At 45.0% G+C, this 21173-nt stretch overlaps 1 protein-coding gene across 5 annotated transcripts in view; it reads right to left on the bottom strand.

Annotated features, from left to right (window-relative positions):
• Nucleotides 1-10884: 10884 nt before the first annotated feature.
• ACER2 (alkaline ceramidase 2) overlaps nucleotides 10885-21173 on the bottom strand; it is a 32736-nt gene continuing 22447 nt past the window's right edge. For 3 of the 5 annotated variants that reach the window (XM_038552502.1, XM_038552503.1, XM_038552500.1), the window contains 2 exons: nucleotides 19041-19178; nucleotides 10885-15351 (listed from right to left, as the gene is read on the bottom strand). In XM_038552502.1, the coding sequence (XP_038408430.1) occupies nucleotides 15165-15351; nucleotides 19041-19178 (325 nt within the window). In that variant the 3' untranslated portion in view covers nucleotides 10885-15164. Of the gene's footprint in view, nucleotides 15352-19040; nucleotides 19179-19347; nucleotides 19440-21173 lie in introns of all 5 variants that reach the window. The other 2 variants (XM_038552498.1, XM_038552499.1) reach the window with 2 other exon arrangements.

The raw sequence follows: 21173 nt of genomic DNA, 5'->3' as shown, positions 1-21173 counted from the left end.
GGCCCAGGGCGCGATCCTGGAATCCCAGGATCGAATCCCGTGTCAGGCTTCTGGCATGGAGCCTGCTTCTCCCTCTTCCTGTGTCTCTGCCTCTCTCTCTCTCTCTCTCTCTCTCTCTCTCTCTCTCATGAATAAATAAATCTTTAAAAAATAAAATAAAATAAAAAAGGAACAAGGTGTTCAGGAGGACCCTCCAGTGGGGAGCCCTGCAGCTTGTCATCAGCTCTGGGATGAATCTGCTCTAGAATCCCAGAGTGTGAGGATTCCCCAGAAATCCCTTGCCCCTTGAGGCACATGTCTGCAGCCAGGAGTCAGCCACTGCAGCTCCACTGAAGACCTCCCAAAGGAGGGGAGCTATAGGCATAGGAGAACCTCCCCCGCTGTGAGGGAGGCAAGGTCCCCGGCAGCCTGGCACCTGCAGGCCGCACCTTGTGCAAGCACCCAGATGTCTCACCGCACACCCTGCCCTGCTGCGCTCCCCCCTTGGTGGCATTTTTCCCAAAATGACCAAGATGCACAATTACCACAGTCTTGCAGGTCCAGGTCCCTCTGATATTTTCAACTCCCAGGCATAGCCCCTCCTAATCAGTCTCAAGGCTTTCCCTGTGCAACACACTCCACCCTCCCTCCATCCCCCAGCCCTACATACATACAACTCCTACTCCTGACAGACCGAATGGGTGCTGTTGACAAAGGTTCCATCTGCTGTCCAACCTGCGGAGATCTTTGACTTGGTGCTGTCCTCATCAGTCTGGCAGATCTCTGTTCGGACACTGCCTTCCAATCCACAAAGACTTCCTTGTCCCAGTGAAGTATTCCCACCACCCCTTGAACTGTTCTTGCTTTATGATTTGATTGATTGATAAGTCGAGGTTTAAATTCAATCGATCTCATAAACACGGATTGCCAAGTCAGCCCTGGGCTTGCCTCTAGCAGTACAGACATGAGGAGGAGTGGGGTGGTGCATAGCCAGCTAGCTTTTCCTACCAGACACCCTGAATGTCCAGGACAGAAGGGATTTTTCTCCCAAGTGAAGCTCCAGGCAAGTTTCCTAAGACCCATTGTTTCCTACTTCCCCCCACAAACTTGCCTTCCTATTGTACCACCACTCCCTCCCTTTCTCAAGGTATTTTTCCACCACTGGTTGTGGGTGGGGCACAGATCCCCCAGCTCAGATGGGGGAACATGGAAGGAACTATAGGAAACTGTGACAGGGACCAGAGAAGAGAAATAAGCCCTGGGTGCACATGTGTGTGTATATGTATAAGTGTACATACGTGCGTATGGTGAGGACCTAGCTACTCTGAGACCCTAGATTCTGGTGTCTTTGGCTAAGTACGTATGCGGGGGATCCCACATTCTTGGAAGGTGCAAGAAGCAGCTTGTGTGAGACAGTGTAGTAGGTTGAATAGCGTCCCCCCAAAACTCGTGTCTACCCAGTGACCCTATTTGGAAATTGGATCTTTACAGATGTGATTAAGATGGGGCCTTACTGGATTACAGTAGGTCCTATATTCAATGAATGTTGTCTTTATTTTTTTTTTAAGACTTTACTTGTTTTGGAGAGCAAGCAGAGGGAGGAGCAGCAGGAGAGAGAGAATCTTAAACAGACTCCACACTGAGCACAGAGCCCAATGCAGGGCTTGATCTCCCAACCCTGAAATCACAACCTGGGTTGAGACCAAGAGTTGGACACTTAACCGACTGAGCCACCCAGGAGCCCCTAATGACTGGTGTCCTCATAAGGGAGGAGATTCAAACAGAGGAGTAGGAAAGAAGCCATGTGACAGCAAATAGAGAATAGAGGCATGCATCTATCCACAGGCCAAGGGATGAGGATTGCTGGCTGCCATGAGAAGCCAGGAGAGAGCCACGGAACCAAATTTACGCTCAAGCCTCCAACCTTGCCAACTCCTTGATTTTTCAGACTTCTGACCTCCTGAACTGAGAGAGCTCCAATCCTATTGTTCTAGGCTACTTAGTTTATGGTAATTTGCTACTGAAACCACAGGAATTTCCAACCCAATCCGAAAGATTGTACAATCTTGTACCCAAGTACATGTATGGTAGACAGGAGAGCAAAAGCTACAATGTTCCATATCCTACTTCTGTCATTCACCAGCTACATGTCCTCATGCTGGTGACCATACCTCTGGGTGTCCATGTTTCCATGTCCCGATACTAGTTCCAGTGCCTTGTGATCAGTTATCTGCAATGGTATAAGGACTTGGCACACATAGAAGGTGCCCAGTGTCTACTAATCACATCCTGCTCACTCTTAACTCTACCCATTCAGCCCAGGGGCCACAGTCCCTCCTTATCTGCTATCAGAGCAAAGATGGGAGAGTCCCCAGGTTTGGGGGTGAGGAAGAGTTTAGCTACTTTCCAGCTCTATGACCTTGGGTTCCATATTCAACTCCACTCTGCCTCAGAACTTAGTTCATCCAGAAAATAAAAATCATTAAAAAACCTTGCTCATACATTGTTAGGGATTCTATTGCCCAAAATTCACATGCTGAAGCCCTAACCCCCAGTAGGATGGTATTTGGAGCTGGGGCTTTTGGGAGGTAATTGGACTTAGGTGCGGTCACGAGGGTGGGTCTTCATGATAAAATTAGTATCCTTAGAAGGACTAGACCCCAGATTAGTCTGTCTCCCCACCATGGGAGGAAGCAGCCCTCTGTAAGCAAGATGCCAGCCAGACGAGGAACCGGATGTGTCGGCACCTGGGTCCTGGACTTCATAGCCTCAGAAGTGGGAGAACTGAGCATCTGCTGTTTAAGCTGCTCTCCTCCAGCAGCCTGCATGGCCGCCTGCGCTAAGACAGCTAATTGTCCACTCATTCAACAAATGGTTACTGAGCTCCTACAGAGCATCGGAACTGCTGTTCTTGTGCCTGATAGATAACTATGAACAAGTTATCTGCTCAAACTAGGAACTACAGACCAAGTCCCTGCCCTCCCGGAGCTACCACTGGTGGGAAAGACAACAAAGGTACAGCTATCACGTCCGTTGCTAGTGCAGATGAACAAAGTTGTGAGATGAGATGAACCCATATAGGTAAAGTATGGGATGCACAAGCATTCACTAAAAGTTCACTATCTTCTCATAATTTCCTCTTCTGACCCCTCTGGTTTGACTCCTGGCACCATTATTCTCCCACCCCACAAACTCGACACTTGGGGACATGTGTGGGTGGGTATGTTAAGTTACATGGCAAAAGGGAATTAAGGTTTCTAATAGTTAACCTTAGATGGGAGCTTCTCCTGGATTCTTGGGTAGGCCCAGTGCCCTCACAGGGCCCTTCTAAGCGGGAGAGGGGAAGCGGAAAAGAACTGGAAAGATGATGGCATGAGAAGGACTTGGCCCAGTGTTGCTGGTGGCACAGATGGAAGAGGGCTGCAAACCACGAACTATAGGCAGTCTCTAAAAGCTGAAAGAAGGCAGGCACCAAAGGTTCCTCCTAGAGCCTCCAGAATGTAGCCCTAAGGAAACTGATTTTTTTTTTTAACTCCGTGAAACCCATTTGAGACTTCTGACCTCCCAAACCGCAAGATATTTGTATTGTTCTAAGCCACTAAGTTGTTGTGGCAATAGGAAACAAATACTGGGGTCATCTTTGGCTACTTCTCGCATGTCCTCTACTCCCACTCCTTAGAAAAGTGACTGGTTCTGCCTTCATCGAGTCTGCTGCCACCCTCCCCTCACCACACAACCAGCACCCACTTTATGCCCTGGTTTCCTGGATCGAGTTTGTGAGTTTTTTCTTTGTGCCAGATTTTGAAAGAAAGGGGTATTCTTAAAGACCTAACCCCTGCCCTATTATGTTACAGTGTGAAAAGCACTGTGATAAAGGGGAAGGAGCTGAAGGAGGGAAGTAATAGGAAAAGCTTCCTGAAAGGAAGTACTCTCCGGAGGCGAGACCTGATATGGGGCATTCTAGCAGAGGGAATCCTTTCTACAAAGGCCCTATGTTTACCAGCCTCCAAGATGGCCCTCCATGACCCTCACTCCTGGGACCTTTTGTGTAGTCCCTTCCCACATTGAACAGGGCACTTACATAACAGGATATTAGAGAAATGACTGTGGTTTCTGAGGCTGGGTCATAAAAGCCATTGTAACTTCCTGTCTGCTCTGTTGAGTCACTCAGTCTAGAAGTCACTTGGCCTATTGTGGAGGAGCCCTATGGAGCCATCTACCCAGCAAGTAGCTGAGGCCTTCAGCCAACCGCCCTGTGAGTGACTTATCAGGGAGGTGAATTCTACTCCTCTAGTCAAGCCTTCAGATGACCATAGCTCCAACTGCTATGTCCTTCATGAGTTGGTAGTCAAGCTGAGGCAGAACCACCTGGCTAAGCTGCTCCCAAACTTGTGACCTACGGGAATAAATATTTGTTTCAAGCCCACTGAGTTTGGGGTGACTCATTACACAGCAATGGGTAACTAACATAGGCCCTAAGGCCAAGTGAAAGACCATGAAGAGCTACACCAAGGTCTTCACTCCAGTGTAGGGTACAAGAGGAGAGCAGTTCAAAACAATACCGGAAAAGAAGACAAGGACCAGATTATGAAGGAGATTCTAAATCATGTAAAGGCCCTCAAATAAAGTTTGCTTTGGAGCAACTGAGTGGCTTAGTTAGCTGAGCATCCACCTCTTGATTCCAGCTCAGGTCAGGATTGAGCCCCAAGTCAGGCCCTGCACTCAGTACAAAGTCTTGGGATTCTCTTTCCCTCTCTCTCTGCCCCTATCCCCATGTTCGATCTCTCTCTCTCTCTTTTTCTCTTTCTCTCTCTCTCTCTCTCATAATTTTAAAGATTAAATTTGCTTTGCTCTTAGAGTGATGGAGAATTTGTGGGCTCTGTGTAGTGAATTGACCTGGTGAGATTTTTCTTCAGAAAAAATGGTTCTGGGGGGCCCCTGGGTGACACAGTTGGTTAAGTGGCCAACTCTTAGCTTTGGCTCATATCATGATCTCAGGGTCTTGAGATCGAGCCCTGCATTGGGCTACATGCTCAGCACAGAGTCTGCTGGAGATTCTTTCCTTCTCCCTCAGCCCCTCTCCCTTTCTTGCTCACTTGTGCACTTGCTCTCTTTCTCTCAAATCTTAAAAAAAAAAAAAAAAAAAGAAAGATGACTGTGGCTCCAGACGGAGGATGGATTGGCAAGAGATGGTAGCTGCTTCACTAGGATGGAGAGAACTGGATGGATTTTAAGACATTGGAAAAGCAGAATCAAGAGGATTCACTTATTGTTAGGTTAGATATGGACAACAGCAGAAAGGCAGGGATTTCCCCAGCAAATGAATAGAAAATGTCATGACTTACTGAGAAAGCGTACAAGGTCCAAGTTTGAGAGCTATAAATGAAGGCAAATGTGAAATGCCTAGTGGATGTCCAGAGATGGCCAAGAAATAATTGGATCTGTCACTATAGGAAACAGACCGTTTGGACTGTGGAACCAGAAGTTTAGAGGATTCCTCTGTGTGTACACACCATCACCCCTGGGAAGTGTGGGGAATGGGGTGCAGCTTCTCACTATGGCCACAAGACAACAACACTTACATCTATGACTGCCTGGTGGTAGGTCATCTTATCAACTGCCACTTATTTGAGCACCTACTCTATGCCCACTGCTACTCCATATTTTGTCTAATCATGTGTACTAACAGGACAGTTTTGAATCTGATAATCCCAACTTGGTGCCCACCTATATGAAAACCTTTTACCTCTTTTGCCATTTAAGAAATCCTTTGTAGTTAAAAGAACTAAGTGTGAGACAGTAATCCATCAAAATCCTAAGGGAGAACACAGGCAGCAACCTCTGTGACCTCAGCCACAGCAACTTCTTGCTAATCACGTCTCCAAAGGCAAGGGAAACCAAAGCAAAAATGAACTATTGGGACTTAATCAAGATAAAAAGTTTTTGAGACGCCTGGGTGGCTCAGTGATTGAGCATCTGTCTTTGGCTCAGGGTGTGATCCCAGGGTTCTGGGATCAAGTCCAACATCGAGCTCCCCACGGGGAGCCTGCTTCTACCTCTGCCTATGTCTCTGCCTCTCTCTGTGTGTGTCTCGTGAATAAATAAATCTTTTCTAAAAAGATAAAAAGCTTTTGTACAGCAAAGGAAACCATAGACAAAACTAAAAGAAAACCTACAGAATGGGAGAAGATACTTGCAAATGCCATATCAAATAAAGGGCTAGTATCTAAAATCTATAAAGAACTTATCAGGCAGTGGCTGCTGGGAAGATGGCAGAGTGGAAGGACCCTGGGCTCACCTCGTGTGGCATGGCCACTTGGAGAATACCCAGATCAGCATAAACAACCCAGAAAGTGACCAAAGGCTGGCAGGACAGATTCTGCAGCTGGATATAGACAAGAAGCCACAGCAAAGCAGATCCACCCCCTCTTGGCAAGATCCCATCAAACAGTGCCACGAGCCTGGCAGTGTGCAAGCAGCCCAGACAAGGCCCAACACCACTCCTGCTCCAAGAAGAGGGGAAGATAACCACACACCAGTCTGACCACAACCCCCAGTCAGGGGACAGCAGAGGGAAAGTGCCCTGCAGTTCGGTGCTGCTTCATCTCTGGCAAACACCTGGTCTGACTCAACTCCAGCCCAAGGCAGCCCTGGACTGGCCCACTAAAACCACAGGCAAGACCCCACCCACAACAGGCAGAGATCCATTGCAGACTGGACTGAAGGCAAACACAGCCCAGCTACAACAGTAGGATACCCCTGTAGCAACACACATAGGAGACGCCCCTGAAGCACCATTTTCTGGTGAAAAGGAAACCTTGCACTGTGGGGCACTTTAGGATCTCTTCTTCATAAAGCCATTACTTCAAGTGTGGGAGACAAAAATGATTTTCCTAACCCATAGAAATAGACTAAACAAGAAGACAGAGGAATATGTCCCAAGTGAAAAAGCAGAACAAAACCCTAGCAAGAGATCTAAACAAAATGAAGATAAGTAATATATCTATTAGTGAATTTAAAGTGATGCTCATAAAGATACTCGTTATAATTGAGAAAGAGTACAGGACTTCCATGAGACCCTCCACAAAGAGATAGGAGACCTGAAAGAATTAGAGATAATGAACTCACTAAATGAAATTAAAAATAGATCACCAGGAATAAATAGCAAAAAAGAGGAAGTAGAAGAATGGGTCAGCAACCTGGAGGACAGAGTAGTGGAAAGTAATCAAGCTGAGCAAATGGGGGGGGGGGGGTGGAGATTACATAAAATGAGAAATAGTCCCAGAGAACTCAGCGACACTGTCAAGCATAATGACAATTGCATGATAAGGTATCCCAGAAGAGAAGAGAGAAAAGGGGGCAGAAGACTTATTTGAAGAAATAATAGCTAAAAAACCTCCTGAATCTGGGGAAGGAAAGAGAAATCCAGATTCAGGAGGTACAGAGAGCCCCCAATAAAACCAACCCAAAGAGGTCTGCACCAAGACACAAAGTAAATAAGATGGCCAGAGGTAGGGACACCTGGGTGGCTCAGTTGGTTAAGTGTCTGCCTTCAGCTCAGGTCGTGATCTCAGGGTCCTGGGATCAAGCCCATGTCAGGCTCCCTGCTCAGTGGAGTCTGTTTCTCCTTCTCTCCCCTACTCATGCTCTCTCTCTGTCTCTCTCAAATACATAAAATCTTTGGGGGGGGGGGTGTCCAAAGTAGTGATAGAGAATTTTAAAAGCAGCAAGAGAAAGATAACCCATATGTGAGGGGGAAACCCCATAAGACTATCAGTGGATTTTTCAGCAGAAACTCTGCAGGCCAGAAAAAAGCAGATAATATGTTCAAAGTGCTAAAAGGGAAAAATCAGCCAAGAATACTCAATCCAGCAAGGTGTTCATTCAGAACCGAAGAAGAGAGAATTTCCCAGAAAGACAATAGTTAAAGTCATGACCAGGAGCAAAACCAGCCATGTCCCTGTCACACACGATGCCATGATGCCATCGGCCGAGGGGTCTCAAATCCACAGTCCAGCCTCCCTCCTGCCTCAGTCAGCCTGCACTACCGGCCACCTGCTCAATCCCAAATCAACATGCCTTCACCTCAGGTTGACGAGGACTCAAACTGATACTCTTCCCCTCAAACTTCAGCCCCTAGGCTCAAGTTTGTGCACAAAAGTGGGCATGATTATAACAGCAGAATGAAGCAACCCAAACAGGGACACTAATTCTGTGGAAGACATAATGGATAAAAGGAGCGTGTACTAGGCTGAGAACATCAACAAGCACATAAAAAAATAGTGCATAAAGCAAGATTCTGGCTACTAAAAGAAACAAACCTGGGAAAAATAAGATGAAATCAAAGATGGAGATAAACCATAAGGGGCTCCCAATCATAGGAAAGAAACTGAGAGTCGCTGGAGGGGAGGGAGGGGAGGGACGGGGTAACTGGGTGATGGGCATTAAGGAGGGCATATGAATGAGGAAATGATCAGCGGGTGAATGAGGGAATGAGCACTGGGTGTTATATGCAATTGATGAATCTCTAAATTCTACCTCTGAAACTAATAACACACTATATGTTAATTGCATTTAATTTAAAATCCTTTGTAGAAAGAGAACTGAATAGAAGAGTTGAAAGTCTTGGGTCTAAATCTTGCCTCTGCCACCTAATGGCTATGATCAAAATACCTTTCTGAGCCTCGGTTTTATCCTATTCAAACCAGGAATAATAGTAATACTGGCCTCACAAAAAAGACATGAGGAGTAAATAAGACAACTTTGTGTGAAAATAACTTATGTGCAGAGTTCTCAAAAAAAGGTTAGCTTCAAGAAAACCGTACTCCTAGGCAATATACCCGTCCTTTCATTGGTCTGAGATTATATGTTAAATGTAGCTCACAGGTCCATCAGTTAAAGCTTAGAAGTCTCCAGCGGACTCCTGGCTAGTCCGATGTTACCACTGTCCCCTGCCTGCCTTCCCAGTGCTGTTGATGGGTCTTGTATGCATGGATTTCAGCAATCGGTGGTTTCTCCCCTCCACACAACACCCTGATTTGTTCAGCACATGGCCCTCTACAGCTAGCACCACGTGTAATACAAAACAGGCGTTTATTTGCCAAGTACTGGTTTAAACTGGATTCAGTCTTAAAGATTTTTTTGGGTTTTACTGGGCAGTTGACTTGTATAAATGGAACTATTAATCCCGAAAGGTAAACTTAACTCCGGCAGATTAAAAAAAAAACTCCCTCCAGATCACAACTCAGTTTTCAGGTGCAGGAAAATATTAATTTTCTGGTATTTGGCAGATTTTTAAAACTCTGAGATCAAACACCTAAGAGGATGAAGAATGAGTTGCTGGGCGAAGTGAGGAGGAGAAAAGGCATAGAGCTGCTTGAGGGGAAAATAAGCAGGAACACATGCCTGGACCCAGAAAGAAACTGTGTAACTTGGAGTTTTGAGATAATTATATGGAGTTCTGGGGTGGTTTGTACTTGGGAAGGGCTTCAAGTGCACCACGGAGAGGAATTCCCAAAAAGGCCACAAGAGGGAGATATTACTCCAGGAGTCCCTCCCTGTCCTTTCCACCCAAGAAGGCCATGGCTTTCTTTGTTCAGACTCCCTTGCCTAGCAAATGTCACCGATGTCACCGTCCATTTTGTCTCCTCATGCCCCTGGTTTTACCTTAAGCCACTTTCTTGTGACTAGCTTTAACACAGAAATTTATTTTATTGCTATTTGTTAAATTTTTAAGATAGTGTTACAGTCTCTGTTCTCAGCGGTAAAAGCAGCTAAACCAAACGTTTTAATAAGAAATATAAAATAAACCAATTTAAAAAACATGAGAGGTTGATCTTTCTTTCCCTTTTTTATGAGTTACTACCCAGAGAGGCTTCCCAGGTAAGTGGGGCATCACCAGGCCTGGAGCCTGTTAGAAACCGAAGTGGCCACTTGAAGCCAAGAAGAAAAAGAAGAAACCCCTAACTTGGGGAGAAAGGCAGCCGGCACTCAGGTCGGGGCAGGAAGGAGGCTGAGCCCCACCCCACAGAGAATGAAGGGCAAAAAACCCCAAATGTTGTACCTCTTAAATTTTATTATGGAAAAATCCAATAATCCAAAAGACGGAATAATAGGACAGACCCAGATACAATCTTATGGAGTATCTGAAACTATAAACCAGGAAAGAGCTTTGAGGAAAATGTAAGCTCCCATATTGTTGAGGACACTTGAAGGGCACATCCCAGGGATCCTGGTCTGGCCCCCTCCAGCCCCTCCTAATGGAAAGTCCACACCTAGAGGAGGGGGGGGACGGGGCAGGAGCACTGGTTTTAGAGGGTGTAGGGAAAGCAGACCTGTGGAGGTAACAGTCTAGTGCCCCATCCTGCAGGAGGAGTTCTTTACTTGGGTGGCTTCTAGGGACACTTGAATTCCCAGAAAGTTACACGTATAGGCACTTCCCTAGAAGACTCCCCACTCCCACCAGACTGTCAAAAGGCTCTCTGGCCATTCCTTATCCCCTCACCCAGGCCAGAAAAAAAGTCTAAAAACCCCACTGTTAATGACACCGATAATACTCATCCAGTTTCTTTTGGTGGTCACGTTGTTCTTTTAAATACGATGATCTATGAAATCTTTAATAATTAAAAAAAATGGTCACAGAGAATTAAGAAAAATGGGTACATAATTTTCCTGCAAAATGAAGTCATTCAGTATGCACTTAGGCACCTTATGCTGGAAGTACTAGGTGTGTTAATGTCACAGCTCCGAGAACAGCTACGCTAATCCAAAGTATGCTTAAAAACGATACCCAATTCATTAACAAATTAATCTGGGAAAATGTGCCTTGTTTGACAACCCATTAAATACATTTTTCATTTTCAACTATTTCAGAAGTCATTTTGGAAATAAAGACAAACATACATATTCACAGAAAATGCCACTTAGGGCTTTAATATCGAATGTAACGGTCCTAGTTCACAAAAATAGCATAAAGTGCAAAAGCTCCATTTCAAAAGGCTCAAAATCACTCCCAAAGCAATGGAGACTAAATGCTACCACAGGCAGTGGGCATACCACCCTTATATGGCACAACTATATAAAGTATAAAACAAGGGATATATCTGAAAATACTATATATGCTCTGATTACACACTGTGATTATAAAATAGTCCACAATCTGGTTTAACATGTAGAGAAAGAAACCATTCAATTAGTCCTTTAGAATAGAGGCCTTTTTGTTTTGTCTGTAGGAGAATAACCACAAAATTCATTGAGAACCCCAATCTGGCCTGTGAATTCTCTTTGGCCAGCTGGAAGGGCAGCACCGAGGCAAAGAGCTGGCAATGAAAGGTTCCCAGCTCATTTGGGGAAAAGGAGCTATGAGAGGGGATCCTGTTGGACAAGCTTCAGCCCTTCCCTTTCCCCCAGGGATGGTTGCATGTCAGCCCCATGGGATGAAGAGCCAAGGAAGACTCCCTCCCGTGCTCAGAGCCTCCGACAGGGCCCTGGCTCACGTAAGCATGATGAACTGATGAGAAGTTTTCACACACCTGAGAAATATGATAAAAATAACAAGTTACTGTATATTTAGAAAGTCTGCGCTTGATGTCCATCAAGCTTAGATTTCCCCCAACAGGACATCTTTCATCCACAATTAATATTTTAGGCACTCATCAGAGGGACAGGCATAGTTTCTCCCAAAATGCAGCCTGTTACCAAATAGATTCAGGTATCTCTTCCCCATCATATGCCTTAAATATAGTCACTGAAGTGCTAATACTATAATCCTAATCATAAAGAGGAGAAAAGATTTTTTCTAAAAGAATCACCACTCAGTGTTTGATTGAAAATAAGAATCACTGACTTAAATGATTGCTTGCTAACTAGGATAGTAATGTTTAATATCCTAGATCCAATTCCTGCTGGTAATCGATCTTGGCAAATTCTAAGGAGAACAAAAATCTGACAGCCATGATGAGTAACTGCCATGACCTAACTCCCAAATGGCAAATCTCCACTTCCCTGTATGATTAGGGGAAAAAACCAAAAAGATTCCTGACTGCACATCAATTAATAAGCTATTCGCTTTTTTTTTTTTTTTTTACATTTGGGGGAAAAAAAAAAACTGTAGAGCCCTATTTTTAACAGCTCACGAATCCAAGAGCAGAGGCCTATCAAAAGGAGAATTCAGTTCATTATTTCTTAGGACCTATTCATGTCAGGCTCAATTTAAAAAGAAGACTCAGCAGTAAGTCAGAATCCAGTGATGAGCTCTCAAGTGTATAGCTAACACGAGTGTATTCCAAAAGCTGCTCCTCATGAAATATACACAACTGGTATTTACATTCCATTCAAGTTACCGTATGAACTGTCCACTCTAAAAGGCATCTATTTACAACTCGAGGCAGGTCGGGGGAGGAATACACCAAAATACCAAAATATTAACAATGATTGTCCTTGGAAAATACAGATTTTTTTTCTCTTCAACTTTCCTATAGTTTTCCAAATTTCTTTCAAGACTGTGTAGTACTATCAAAGCATCATAAGTATAAATATGAATGATGCCATAAGTCTAACTTTAAATAGAACTGTTCAACTTTGGGATCCCTTGGTGGCTCAGCTGTTTAGCGCCTCCCTTCGGCCTGGGGCCTGATCCTGGAGTCCCAGGATCGAGTCCTGCGTCGGGCTCCTGGCATGGAGCCTGCTTCTCCCTCTGCCTGTGTCTCTGCCTCCCTCTCTCTCTCTCTCTCTCTCTCTCTCTCTCTCTGGGTGTGTCTCTCATGAATAAATAAAATCTTAAAAAAAAAAAAACTGTTCAACTCCTACTTTCTTGATTCACCATCTTCATGCTAAGAGCTATAGTGATTTTTGTTCAACAGTAATGCTTTTGTTCTCAAATCTACCCCATTCCATACTTCTTTATCAGTCCTTAACTCATTAAAACCAATCTCTAGAAAGGCCTTCTGGTTTTTTTGGGGAGGGTTGTTTTTTGGGTTTTTGTTTTTTACAGGAAAAACCTCCTTTCTGACATGTTAAGTCCTTTGTCTTGTAGAAGATGGATGGAAACAGCCCTGTGAGTTGGGCCACTTATTTCCAGCAGTCACATTTTATCCGTGTTTCTAAAGGACACTTGGAAACTTCCAGAAGAGCAAGGTCAAAGTGTTGAAGCTGGAGGTGACATTCCCCAGTGACCCACCCTCCCTCCCTGATAGGGAGACCTCCTCCCTTCTTGATTGCTGGAATAATGTTCCCATCACTGAGGAGCCCTAAACAGAAATTAAACCTCATAGAGAATGCAAACACTTCCCACACCCCCTGCCTCTCCTCATCTATGCTTCCACACTAAGACAGCTGGGCTTAAAGTACATCAAAGCTTCCCCCTACTTTGGAGCATTTGTATACTGCAGGAATGGATGAGCCCAGAATCCATGCCTAGTAAGTCCATCTGAAGCGAGGACTGACATTTCCCTTTAAAAAAATTCTAGACTTGAAACCAAAGGACTTAACAGTAGTTCTAAAACTCTAGGTGGTTCCATGAACCACAGAACCACCTAGGTATCAGAGGTGCATTTGAAGGTCCCACAAATACATAAATACTATTTTTCAAAGCACATTTTTAAACCATAATAAACGGGTACGCTCATTCAATACCAAATTTTTTACCACAGAAACCAATTTAACTTGCATTTTCACTGCATGATATTAGGGAAATATATAAGTTCAACCTTAAAATAAATTTAAACAAATAGATCACAACATAGTTCTCAGGTTTGGGTTCCATCAAGATTTCTTACTTTAAATAGGGTTCTGCTACAAATAACTTGAAAACCACAAAAGTAGAATAAAGCCTTTCCTTTTTTAAACTCTCAATTCATTGTTCCTTGTTGGGCTCTTCACCTAGGATCCTGTACAAATTCTGATTACAGCAAGAGTTCCTAGACATGCCAAAGACTGGTACTGTCCAGCTCTCAGATCCCTAGCTACGGACTCCTGTCCTCACCAGGACACGTGTGTCCTGTCTTCCTTTACCATGCAATGTTGCAAAGCAGGAGATGTGGGAGTTCCAGTGAGTATCCCTGAGGTCATGCCTACCCCCTCACGCCTTGCTGACAATTCTGGAATCTTCATTCAGCTCAATGAAGAGGTTAGCCGTAGCCAGTGTCACTTCTGCTGAGGAAAAACTCAAACTTGCCCACTGCAGCAGCAACCTGGGGAGCCAGCGACTAGTCACTGCAGGACTGGAGAAGCAGCTGTCAGATGCTTGAGGAAGCCACCTATTCCCTCAGGAAATAGGGGATGAAAAAGAGGCTAGGTTTTAGAGGATAACTTCCAGCATGGAAGAGCATACAGAAGGCTTCCGATCAGCATAAGCTTCCAGAACTTCAAGTTTGCTCCAGATGTTGAACCAGGATTCATACCCCCAGCTCCCTTGACCAAACAGGAGGCCTTGACCAAAGCTCAGCAGTAAGGGGCAGGGGTCTGTGTGCAGCCAGATCACCCCACACCTGTTCTCCGTGTCTGAGGTGACTGGGCCAGACCGCCAACAATGTCAACGTTTGAAAATTGTGCTCATCTTCGAGAATGGCTCAATGTGAAGTGTAGCTTTTGGCACAGAGGGTCTTTTTGTCCACTTCACCCTCCTCTGAGGTCCCCGGCTCTCAGCAGAGGTAGTAAAGGATTCGCAAGCGCACATAAACTTGGTTACTGTGAGTTCCAGGTGGACGAGTGGCCTCGTGGGTTTCATTGGCTTGGTTTTATTCTAGGGCCATTTCCCCAAATGAAAATCCCTGGCATGTTCCATCGGTCAGTGGGTCTTGCCTGTTGCAGGCTATATCTGTGAGCAGGAGTCTCCTCCGAGAGTACAGGGGGCCACAGAGTCTCAAGTAAACCCCCGCTGGGAAATGAGCCCCACCCCCACTGAGGGACTGCTCTGCCTCTGCCGCAACAGGTCCCTGCATCTGGAAGGGACGCTGAGGAGATCTACCTGGTGCCCCTGAGCCCTCCACTTTCCAATTTCGGGAAAGGGGAAGACACCCTTCCCCCTGCACAGTGGAGTCCTGGTAGGCCACGGCCACACTAGTTAGAGCCCAAGGGAACAGAATACCAAAAAGACAGGCCCTCCCCCTACTCTACAAGCCCCCTGCTGTCTTCACTGGCAAGCCCGATGCAGGAGGGAAAAGCAAGCAGAGAAGCCAGCCTCCCCATCACGTGATCTTGACCGGTGACTTCTTGCTGGCACACAGGAGGGACACGTAGGGGACCCCGATGAAGGCCCATTTCTCGCTGGGCCAGAACTTGATGACGGGGCCCTGCTCGGGGATCTCGGAAGCAGCATCAAAGTAGGCAAAGCATACGCAGCCCAGGTAGGCAGCAAGGCAGATGAGGATGTGCCTGCAGAAGGATACAGGATGTGAGCCCCGAACAGGTAAACAGAGCTGCCGCCCTGGGTGAGCCTGCCCAGCACTCTGGCCCAGCCCACCTCCCCGAGGTAACCACAGGCCAGCGCCTCTTCCCGTCAGGACAGTCTCCCGCATTGCTGGAGACCAACAAATCTGGAACCAATGGGGCCTGCTCTGGAAAGTTCTAAAATATTCCACCTGGTAACAGTCTTTGGCTCAACCCCCAAAGACTGAGGCCCAAGGATTTAAAACAGGTGCTAGGAAGATGGAACTGACATCTGATGAGATCCCACCTTCTTACTGCAATGTTGCATATACATAGTTTCTGCCTTTTACTAGGAATCCTTTTATACCAATTAAACTACTAGTTTTAGTAGGGAAACTTTTTTACTCTACTGTGTCTGTAAAAATTTTAACATGAATCTTTATCAAGCAAGGGACCATCTAGAAGCATGTAATCCTTCTTTCTACCCTAGAGTGGAATTCCATTCCAGATGAATGAAAGACTTAAAATGTTTTTTTAAATATAATCAAAGAAACCACTTTCATAAACTCTGGTGGGGGCAGCCGTTCTGAGAATGAAACAAAGTCCAGGATTCCTATAGGAAAAGACTGACAGGTGTGAGAACAGGAATCTTTAAAACCAAGATGGCACCAAACTCATTCTATTCTGAAAGATAAATGGAAAAGGGGAGGGGGGAATATTTGTACCGTATGACCAAAGAGTTAAAGTCCTTATATTCAAGACTGATGAATCACTGACCTCTACCTCTGAAACCAATAATACATTATATGTTAATTAATTGAATTTAAATTCTATTTTAATTTTTTTTTTTTAATTAAAGTAAAATCCTTATATTCCAGGGCACCTGGGTGGGTTTCCAGCTATTAAGCAGCTGACTCTTGATTTCACCTCAGGTCATGATCTAAGAGGGGGGTGGGATCCAGCCCCACATCAGGCTCTCTACTGAGCATGGAGCCTGCACAGGATTCTCTCTCCCCCTCTGCCCACTCCCTTTACTCATGCACACATTCTCTCTATGTCTCTCAGAAAATAAAAATAAAATCCCTACATTCCAAATAACTCTCAAAAACTAATCATTTCACAGCATGCCCCTTAAAAGAATCGGTAGGGGAGCAGGCAGTGGGTGAGAATGACAGGAGTGAGACTGGCCTCAGGCTGATAAGCACTGAAGCTGGATGTTGCCTCCATGAGGGCTTAATGTAGTATTCCCTATACTCTTGAAAATGATGCAAATGTGCATAATACATACAGCTATTGGACACTAATGACTGGTGACTATGTGCCAGGCACTAGGTGCTAGATATGCTAGATATAAATTTTTTAAAATAGAAAAAACTCCACAGAGAAGGCAAATGAAAAGGTACCTTTCAAAAAAAAAGAAATATACACATTAAAATTACAATGGAAAAGATGCTCAACAATAATTCTAACTTTACAAAGACAGGAAAATATTTTTAATCAGGTTAATAACATTTAAGAGCTAATGCCTTTTACCTATACTTTCATATATATTAGATATTATAGACTCTAACAGAAAGTGTTCATTAATATACTCTCCCTAGATTTGGAGATAGAGATCTATACTTGTACCTGCATTTATAGATACAGATATCTCTATATATAGGTATAGATGTATAAAATTTAACCTAAGGAAATGTTTAGGCATGTGAACAAATAATTATCCATTAATAGTTTGGCTAAATGATTTATAAAGCATCCATACTATGAAATATTAATTGGACACAAAAATATGAAAGGTAATACATATGCATTGGTAAGGAAAGTTGTCCACCATCCTATTAAAAAAAAAAAAAGTTTGGAGCATGTATAGAATGATATATTTATTTTTTAAAAGGTAGAGTTAGAGAAATAGACGTGAAAAATCTGGAAGGTGGGGTTCTTGGGTGGTATATCCATTAAGCAGCCAACTCTTGGTTTTGGTTCAGGTCATGATCTCAGCGTCGTAAGGTCGAGCCCTATCTTGAGATCTGTGTGGAATCTGCTCCAGTTTCTCTCTCCCTCTCCTTTTGTCCCTCCGACACACCCCTCTCTCTTGTGCATGTGTGCTTGGTCTCTCTCAAATAATCTTTTTTAAAAATCTGGAAGGAGGGACACCTGGGTGGTTCAGCTGATGGAGCATGTGACTCTTGATCTTGGGGTTATCAGTTCGAGCTCTGTTAGGTGCAGAGATTACTTAAAAATAATCTTAAAGTCTGGAGGAATAAACTTTAGGTTGTTAACAATTGTTATCACTCTTTGGTGGACAGAATTATGAGAGCCTCTCTATACTACTCTGCTTAAATTTGTTCTTAAAACATCATAACTGAGCTAAAAACATGGTTCAACTGTGGTGTACCTCCTGCTTAATTTCTCAAACTCAGAAACTAAGTTTAGTTAATTACAACTTACTTTTTGAATTTTGCTTAAATTGCTGACATTACCAAGAAACTTGATTAAAAATGTACTTATATAGTACCTTGAATGAAGTCTTTTTTATATACATGTATACATTTATCAAAACTCATTAAAGTACACACTTAAAATCTGCATTTTATGATCTCCATTATAACTCAGCAAATCTATAGTGCATAAATTCACTAGTGTGAGTTGAGGTTGAACCTAAAAAATATCAGGAAAAGGACCCTGAGACTGGAATCTCCAGTTTGTGCTGTTTTATATTGTATTGTCTTTTGGAAAACAGTCCTGGGAGTCCCGGAGCCTTAAACTGAGAGCAGGTTGGGTATCATGCTAAATATATACAAGTTCCCACATTCAAGGCAATTTACACGAGTTTCAGGCATTTCCTGATAGAAGTCAAGCTTCTTCCGAATCTTGGATCTAATATAGCTTTTCCAACTCCTTACCACTAGAATTCTCCCTGGGTGCTTTCAATTTATAAGGGACATCCTAAAGCAGATTTCCCTTGGCCCTTGCTCTCTTTTGCAATCAGAAGTCCTGGAGGACCGAGGAAATCAGGATTCTGGTTTGGAGCTGAAGCAGTTCAGAGGAAGAAACCACTCAACTTCTCAGCTGAGTGTAGGATTCTGCAGGCTGTTTAATAAACTGTTTGCTGTTGTTTTTTGTTTTTTGTTTTTTTTTTTCTTAAACTTAACCACATATCCTGAGCATTCCAATGCATAGATGCTCCAATTCCCATGACTGAACTCCCAGGTGAGCAATCATGAACAATTAATACACCTCTCTGGGCATCTACCTCTACCTGTTAAGTGAAGGGGTGAGACTGTCCCCAAATGACCTGTGTTGCCTTCACCCGGTCACTTGAGCATCTCAGTCCCCACATCACTTCTGTCCCAAGCCTTCCCCACCCCCATCCCACCCCCAGAGATCTAGCTAGAGTTCAGGTTACGGATTCAGCTTTCAAGCTCCTTTCTGCTTTAGTAATGGAACTAGAGGTAAGAGACCGCAGACTTGAACCTCACACAATTAGGTCTTTCTGATCTGGCTAAGCCTGCTCCCCAGAGCCTATTCTGCTTTTGACAATACTTTCCATTGCTTCCAAAAGATCTGACCGTTTCTGTGAGGAGAGAAGAGCGCTCAGGCCGTGCTCCGTCCTCTTGCACACCTGCGTTCCCTACAAGGAAGAGAGTGCCCGCCCATGGGCGGATGAAGACTGCGGTCTGGTCGCTGGCACTTACCACACGCAATGCAGGTAGGGAAAGTGGAAGGAGGACAGCAGCTCACAGAAGGCTCGGTCACTGATCCAGCAGAAGAGCGCGAGGGTCCACCAGAGGCCAGAGAAGAGGCCCAGTTTAAAGACACGCACATTGTCACACCTGCACAGGGACCCAGAAAACAAGTCACCCTCAGTCTGGGCTGCCACCTGCCTTGCTGGCCAATCTTTTCTGGCTCCTCACAACCCCCCCACCCCAGCCTCTCGGCACTGGAGGTCCAACCCCACATCCTGTCACCCCACAAGCTTGTGGACGTGGATGCCATACATACATGTGCAGATGACTCCCAAAGCCGTGTTCTCACCCTGGTCTCTCCCTGACTCCAGACTCCCATAGCCAGCTACCTTCTGGACGTGTCTCCCCCTGTGCAACGCAGACCTACATTTAACATGTCCATAATGAACTCCTAATCTCTCCTCCTGCCCAAGATCTGCTCTCCTCCCAGCCAGCTCAGGCAAAGAGCCTTCCACGCTCTTCAGAAGCTCAAGGCCAGTATCTTAGTCACTGTACTTGTCCACACACGCCACATGCAACCCATCAGCTCTACCTTCACTATATACCCAAAATCTATATACCCTTCCCACCACCTCCACCTGAGTCCAGCCACCATCATTTCCTGCCTGAGTTATGGCAACTGCCTCCTCCTGCCCCTGCTCCTACAGTCCACTCTCAGTGCTCTGCTCAAAGCCTCCCTCTGTCTTCCACTTAACCAGAGGGAAAGCCAACATGTTCTCAGGGGCCACAAGGCCCCACGTGTGCTGGCTTGTTCTCTGCCCTCCACTTGCTCTTCTATTTACACTGCCCCTTGCCACCTCTGCTCATCAACCGCACACCCCCTGCCCCAGGGCTCCTTGCACTCCTCAAATATCCCTGGCATGTTCCCCAGACCTTAGCATTGACTGTTCCTGCCACCTGGAGTGCTCTTCCTCACATATTTATGTGGTTCACTGTCTCCCAAGTCTCTGCTTAATGTCACTCAGTAAGCCCTTTCCTGACCACTGTTGTTAACAATCGCACCTGTCTCCACCCGCTAAGTGACGCTCCCAACCCCACCTCCATTTCCTTTTCTCTCCTCCAATTTTCTCTGTAGGGATTATAACCCCTCTAGCATCCTCCATGTTTTACCTGCTGACAGTTGGTCTTCCCCTGAAACAGCATGGAACACGGAGGGTTCCCCTGATTTGCTGAATAAAAAAGTGAGCTCTCACATACACTGGGACAAAATGCTTTTCAGAAACAAATCCTAAGAGCCCAAAGAAATTTCCATTGTCATTTCCCTCCCTCGTTCTTGAATTGTTCATAAAGGAGGGTGACTTCCATTCCTAGGGAGGCATGCTCAGAGGCAGCTGGTGGCTGAGGGTTCTTCTCAGCTCTCCCTCAGGCTCTCCTTCACTCCACAGACCGCTCCCGGGTCAGCTAAGCTCCCTCTCGGGACCCAGAGTCCAATGTGTAACCTCTGCACCTGAGAAGAAGCCACATCTATTTGTTCATATTTGTTGTATAAATGTCAAAAGCCTGACTGGTTGGTACCTTTCCCAGCCACCTGACAGAAGCATTGGCACAAGCATCAGTGAAAACAGGATGGGAAATAGGTTCAGAAAGGCCAACTCAAAAAACACAAACAGAAATACCCTGTTGTAGGAGAGCTAAATGCATTCCTTGAAACACTTTTCGAGAGAGGCCCAGAACTGGAGACACTAAATTCCTACTTAGCTTTGTTGGGCAGCTCACCCTCGGAGGCTCCTCCTCTCTCTCAGCTCAGCTTTCTCTGCCTCCTCAGGTCTCGGCTTCCAGGGTGCCTTCTCAAATAGACCTTCTCTGACAGCCCCCACCCCTGTTACATTGTCCATACCATGAGTGCCCACCATTTTCCTTCATAACACTCATCACAAGCTGATACAGTTTTCATTTGTGTGATTGTGTGATTGAAGGTCTAGTATCCGACTAGACGGGAAGCTCAAAGAGAATAGGAACTCTACCTGCTTTTCACCAAGTATATGCAGTGCCTGGCCCAGAATAGACATGAAAGCAATGCTTGCTGAATGAATAAATAAAACAAGGAAGTAAAAGAAAATGTTAATTGGATTCCAGTGATCT

Source organism: Canis lupus, chromosome 11, assembly GCF_011100685.1.
Source record: "Canis lupus familiaris isolate Mischka breed German Shepherd chromosome 11, alternate assembly UU_Cfam_GSD_1.0, whole genome shotgun sequence".
In the NCBI taxonomy this organism is placed as follows: Eukaryota; Metazoa; Chordata; class Mammalia; order Carnivora; family Canidae; genus Canis; species Canis lupus.
Note: the sequence above shows the minus strand (reverse complement) of the source record. Positions and strands in the feature narration are given on the sequence as shown.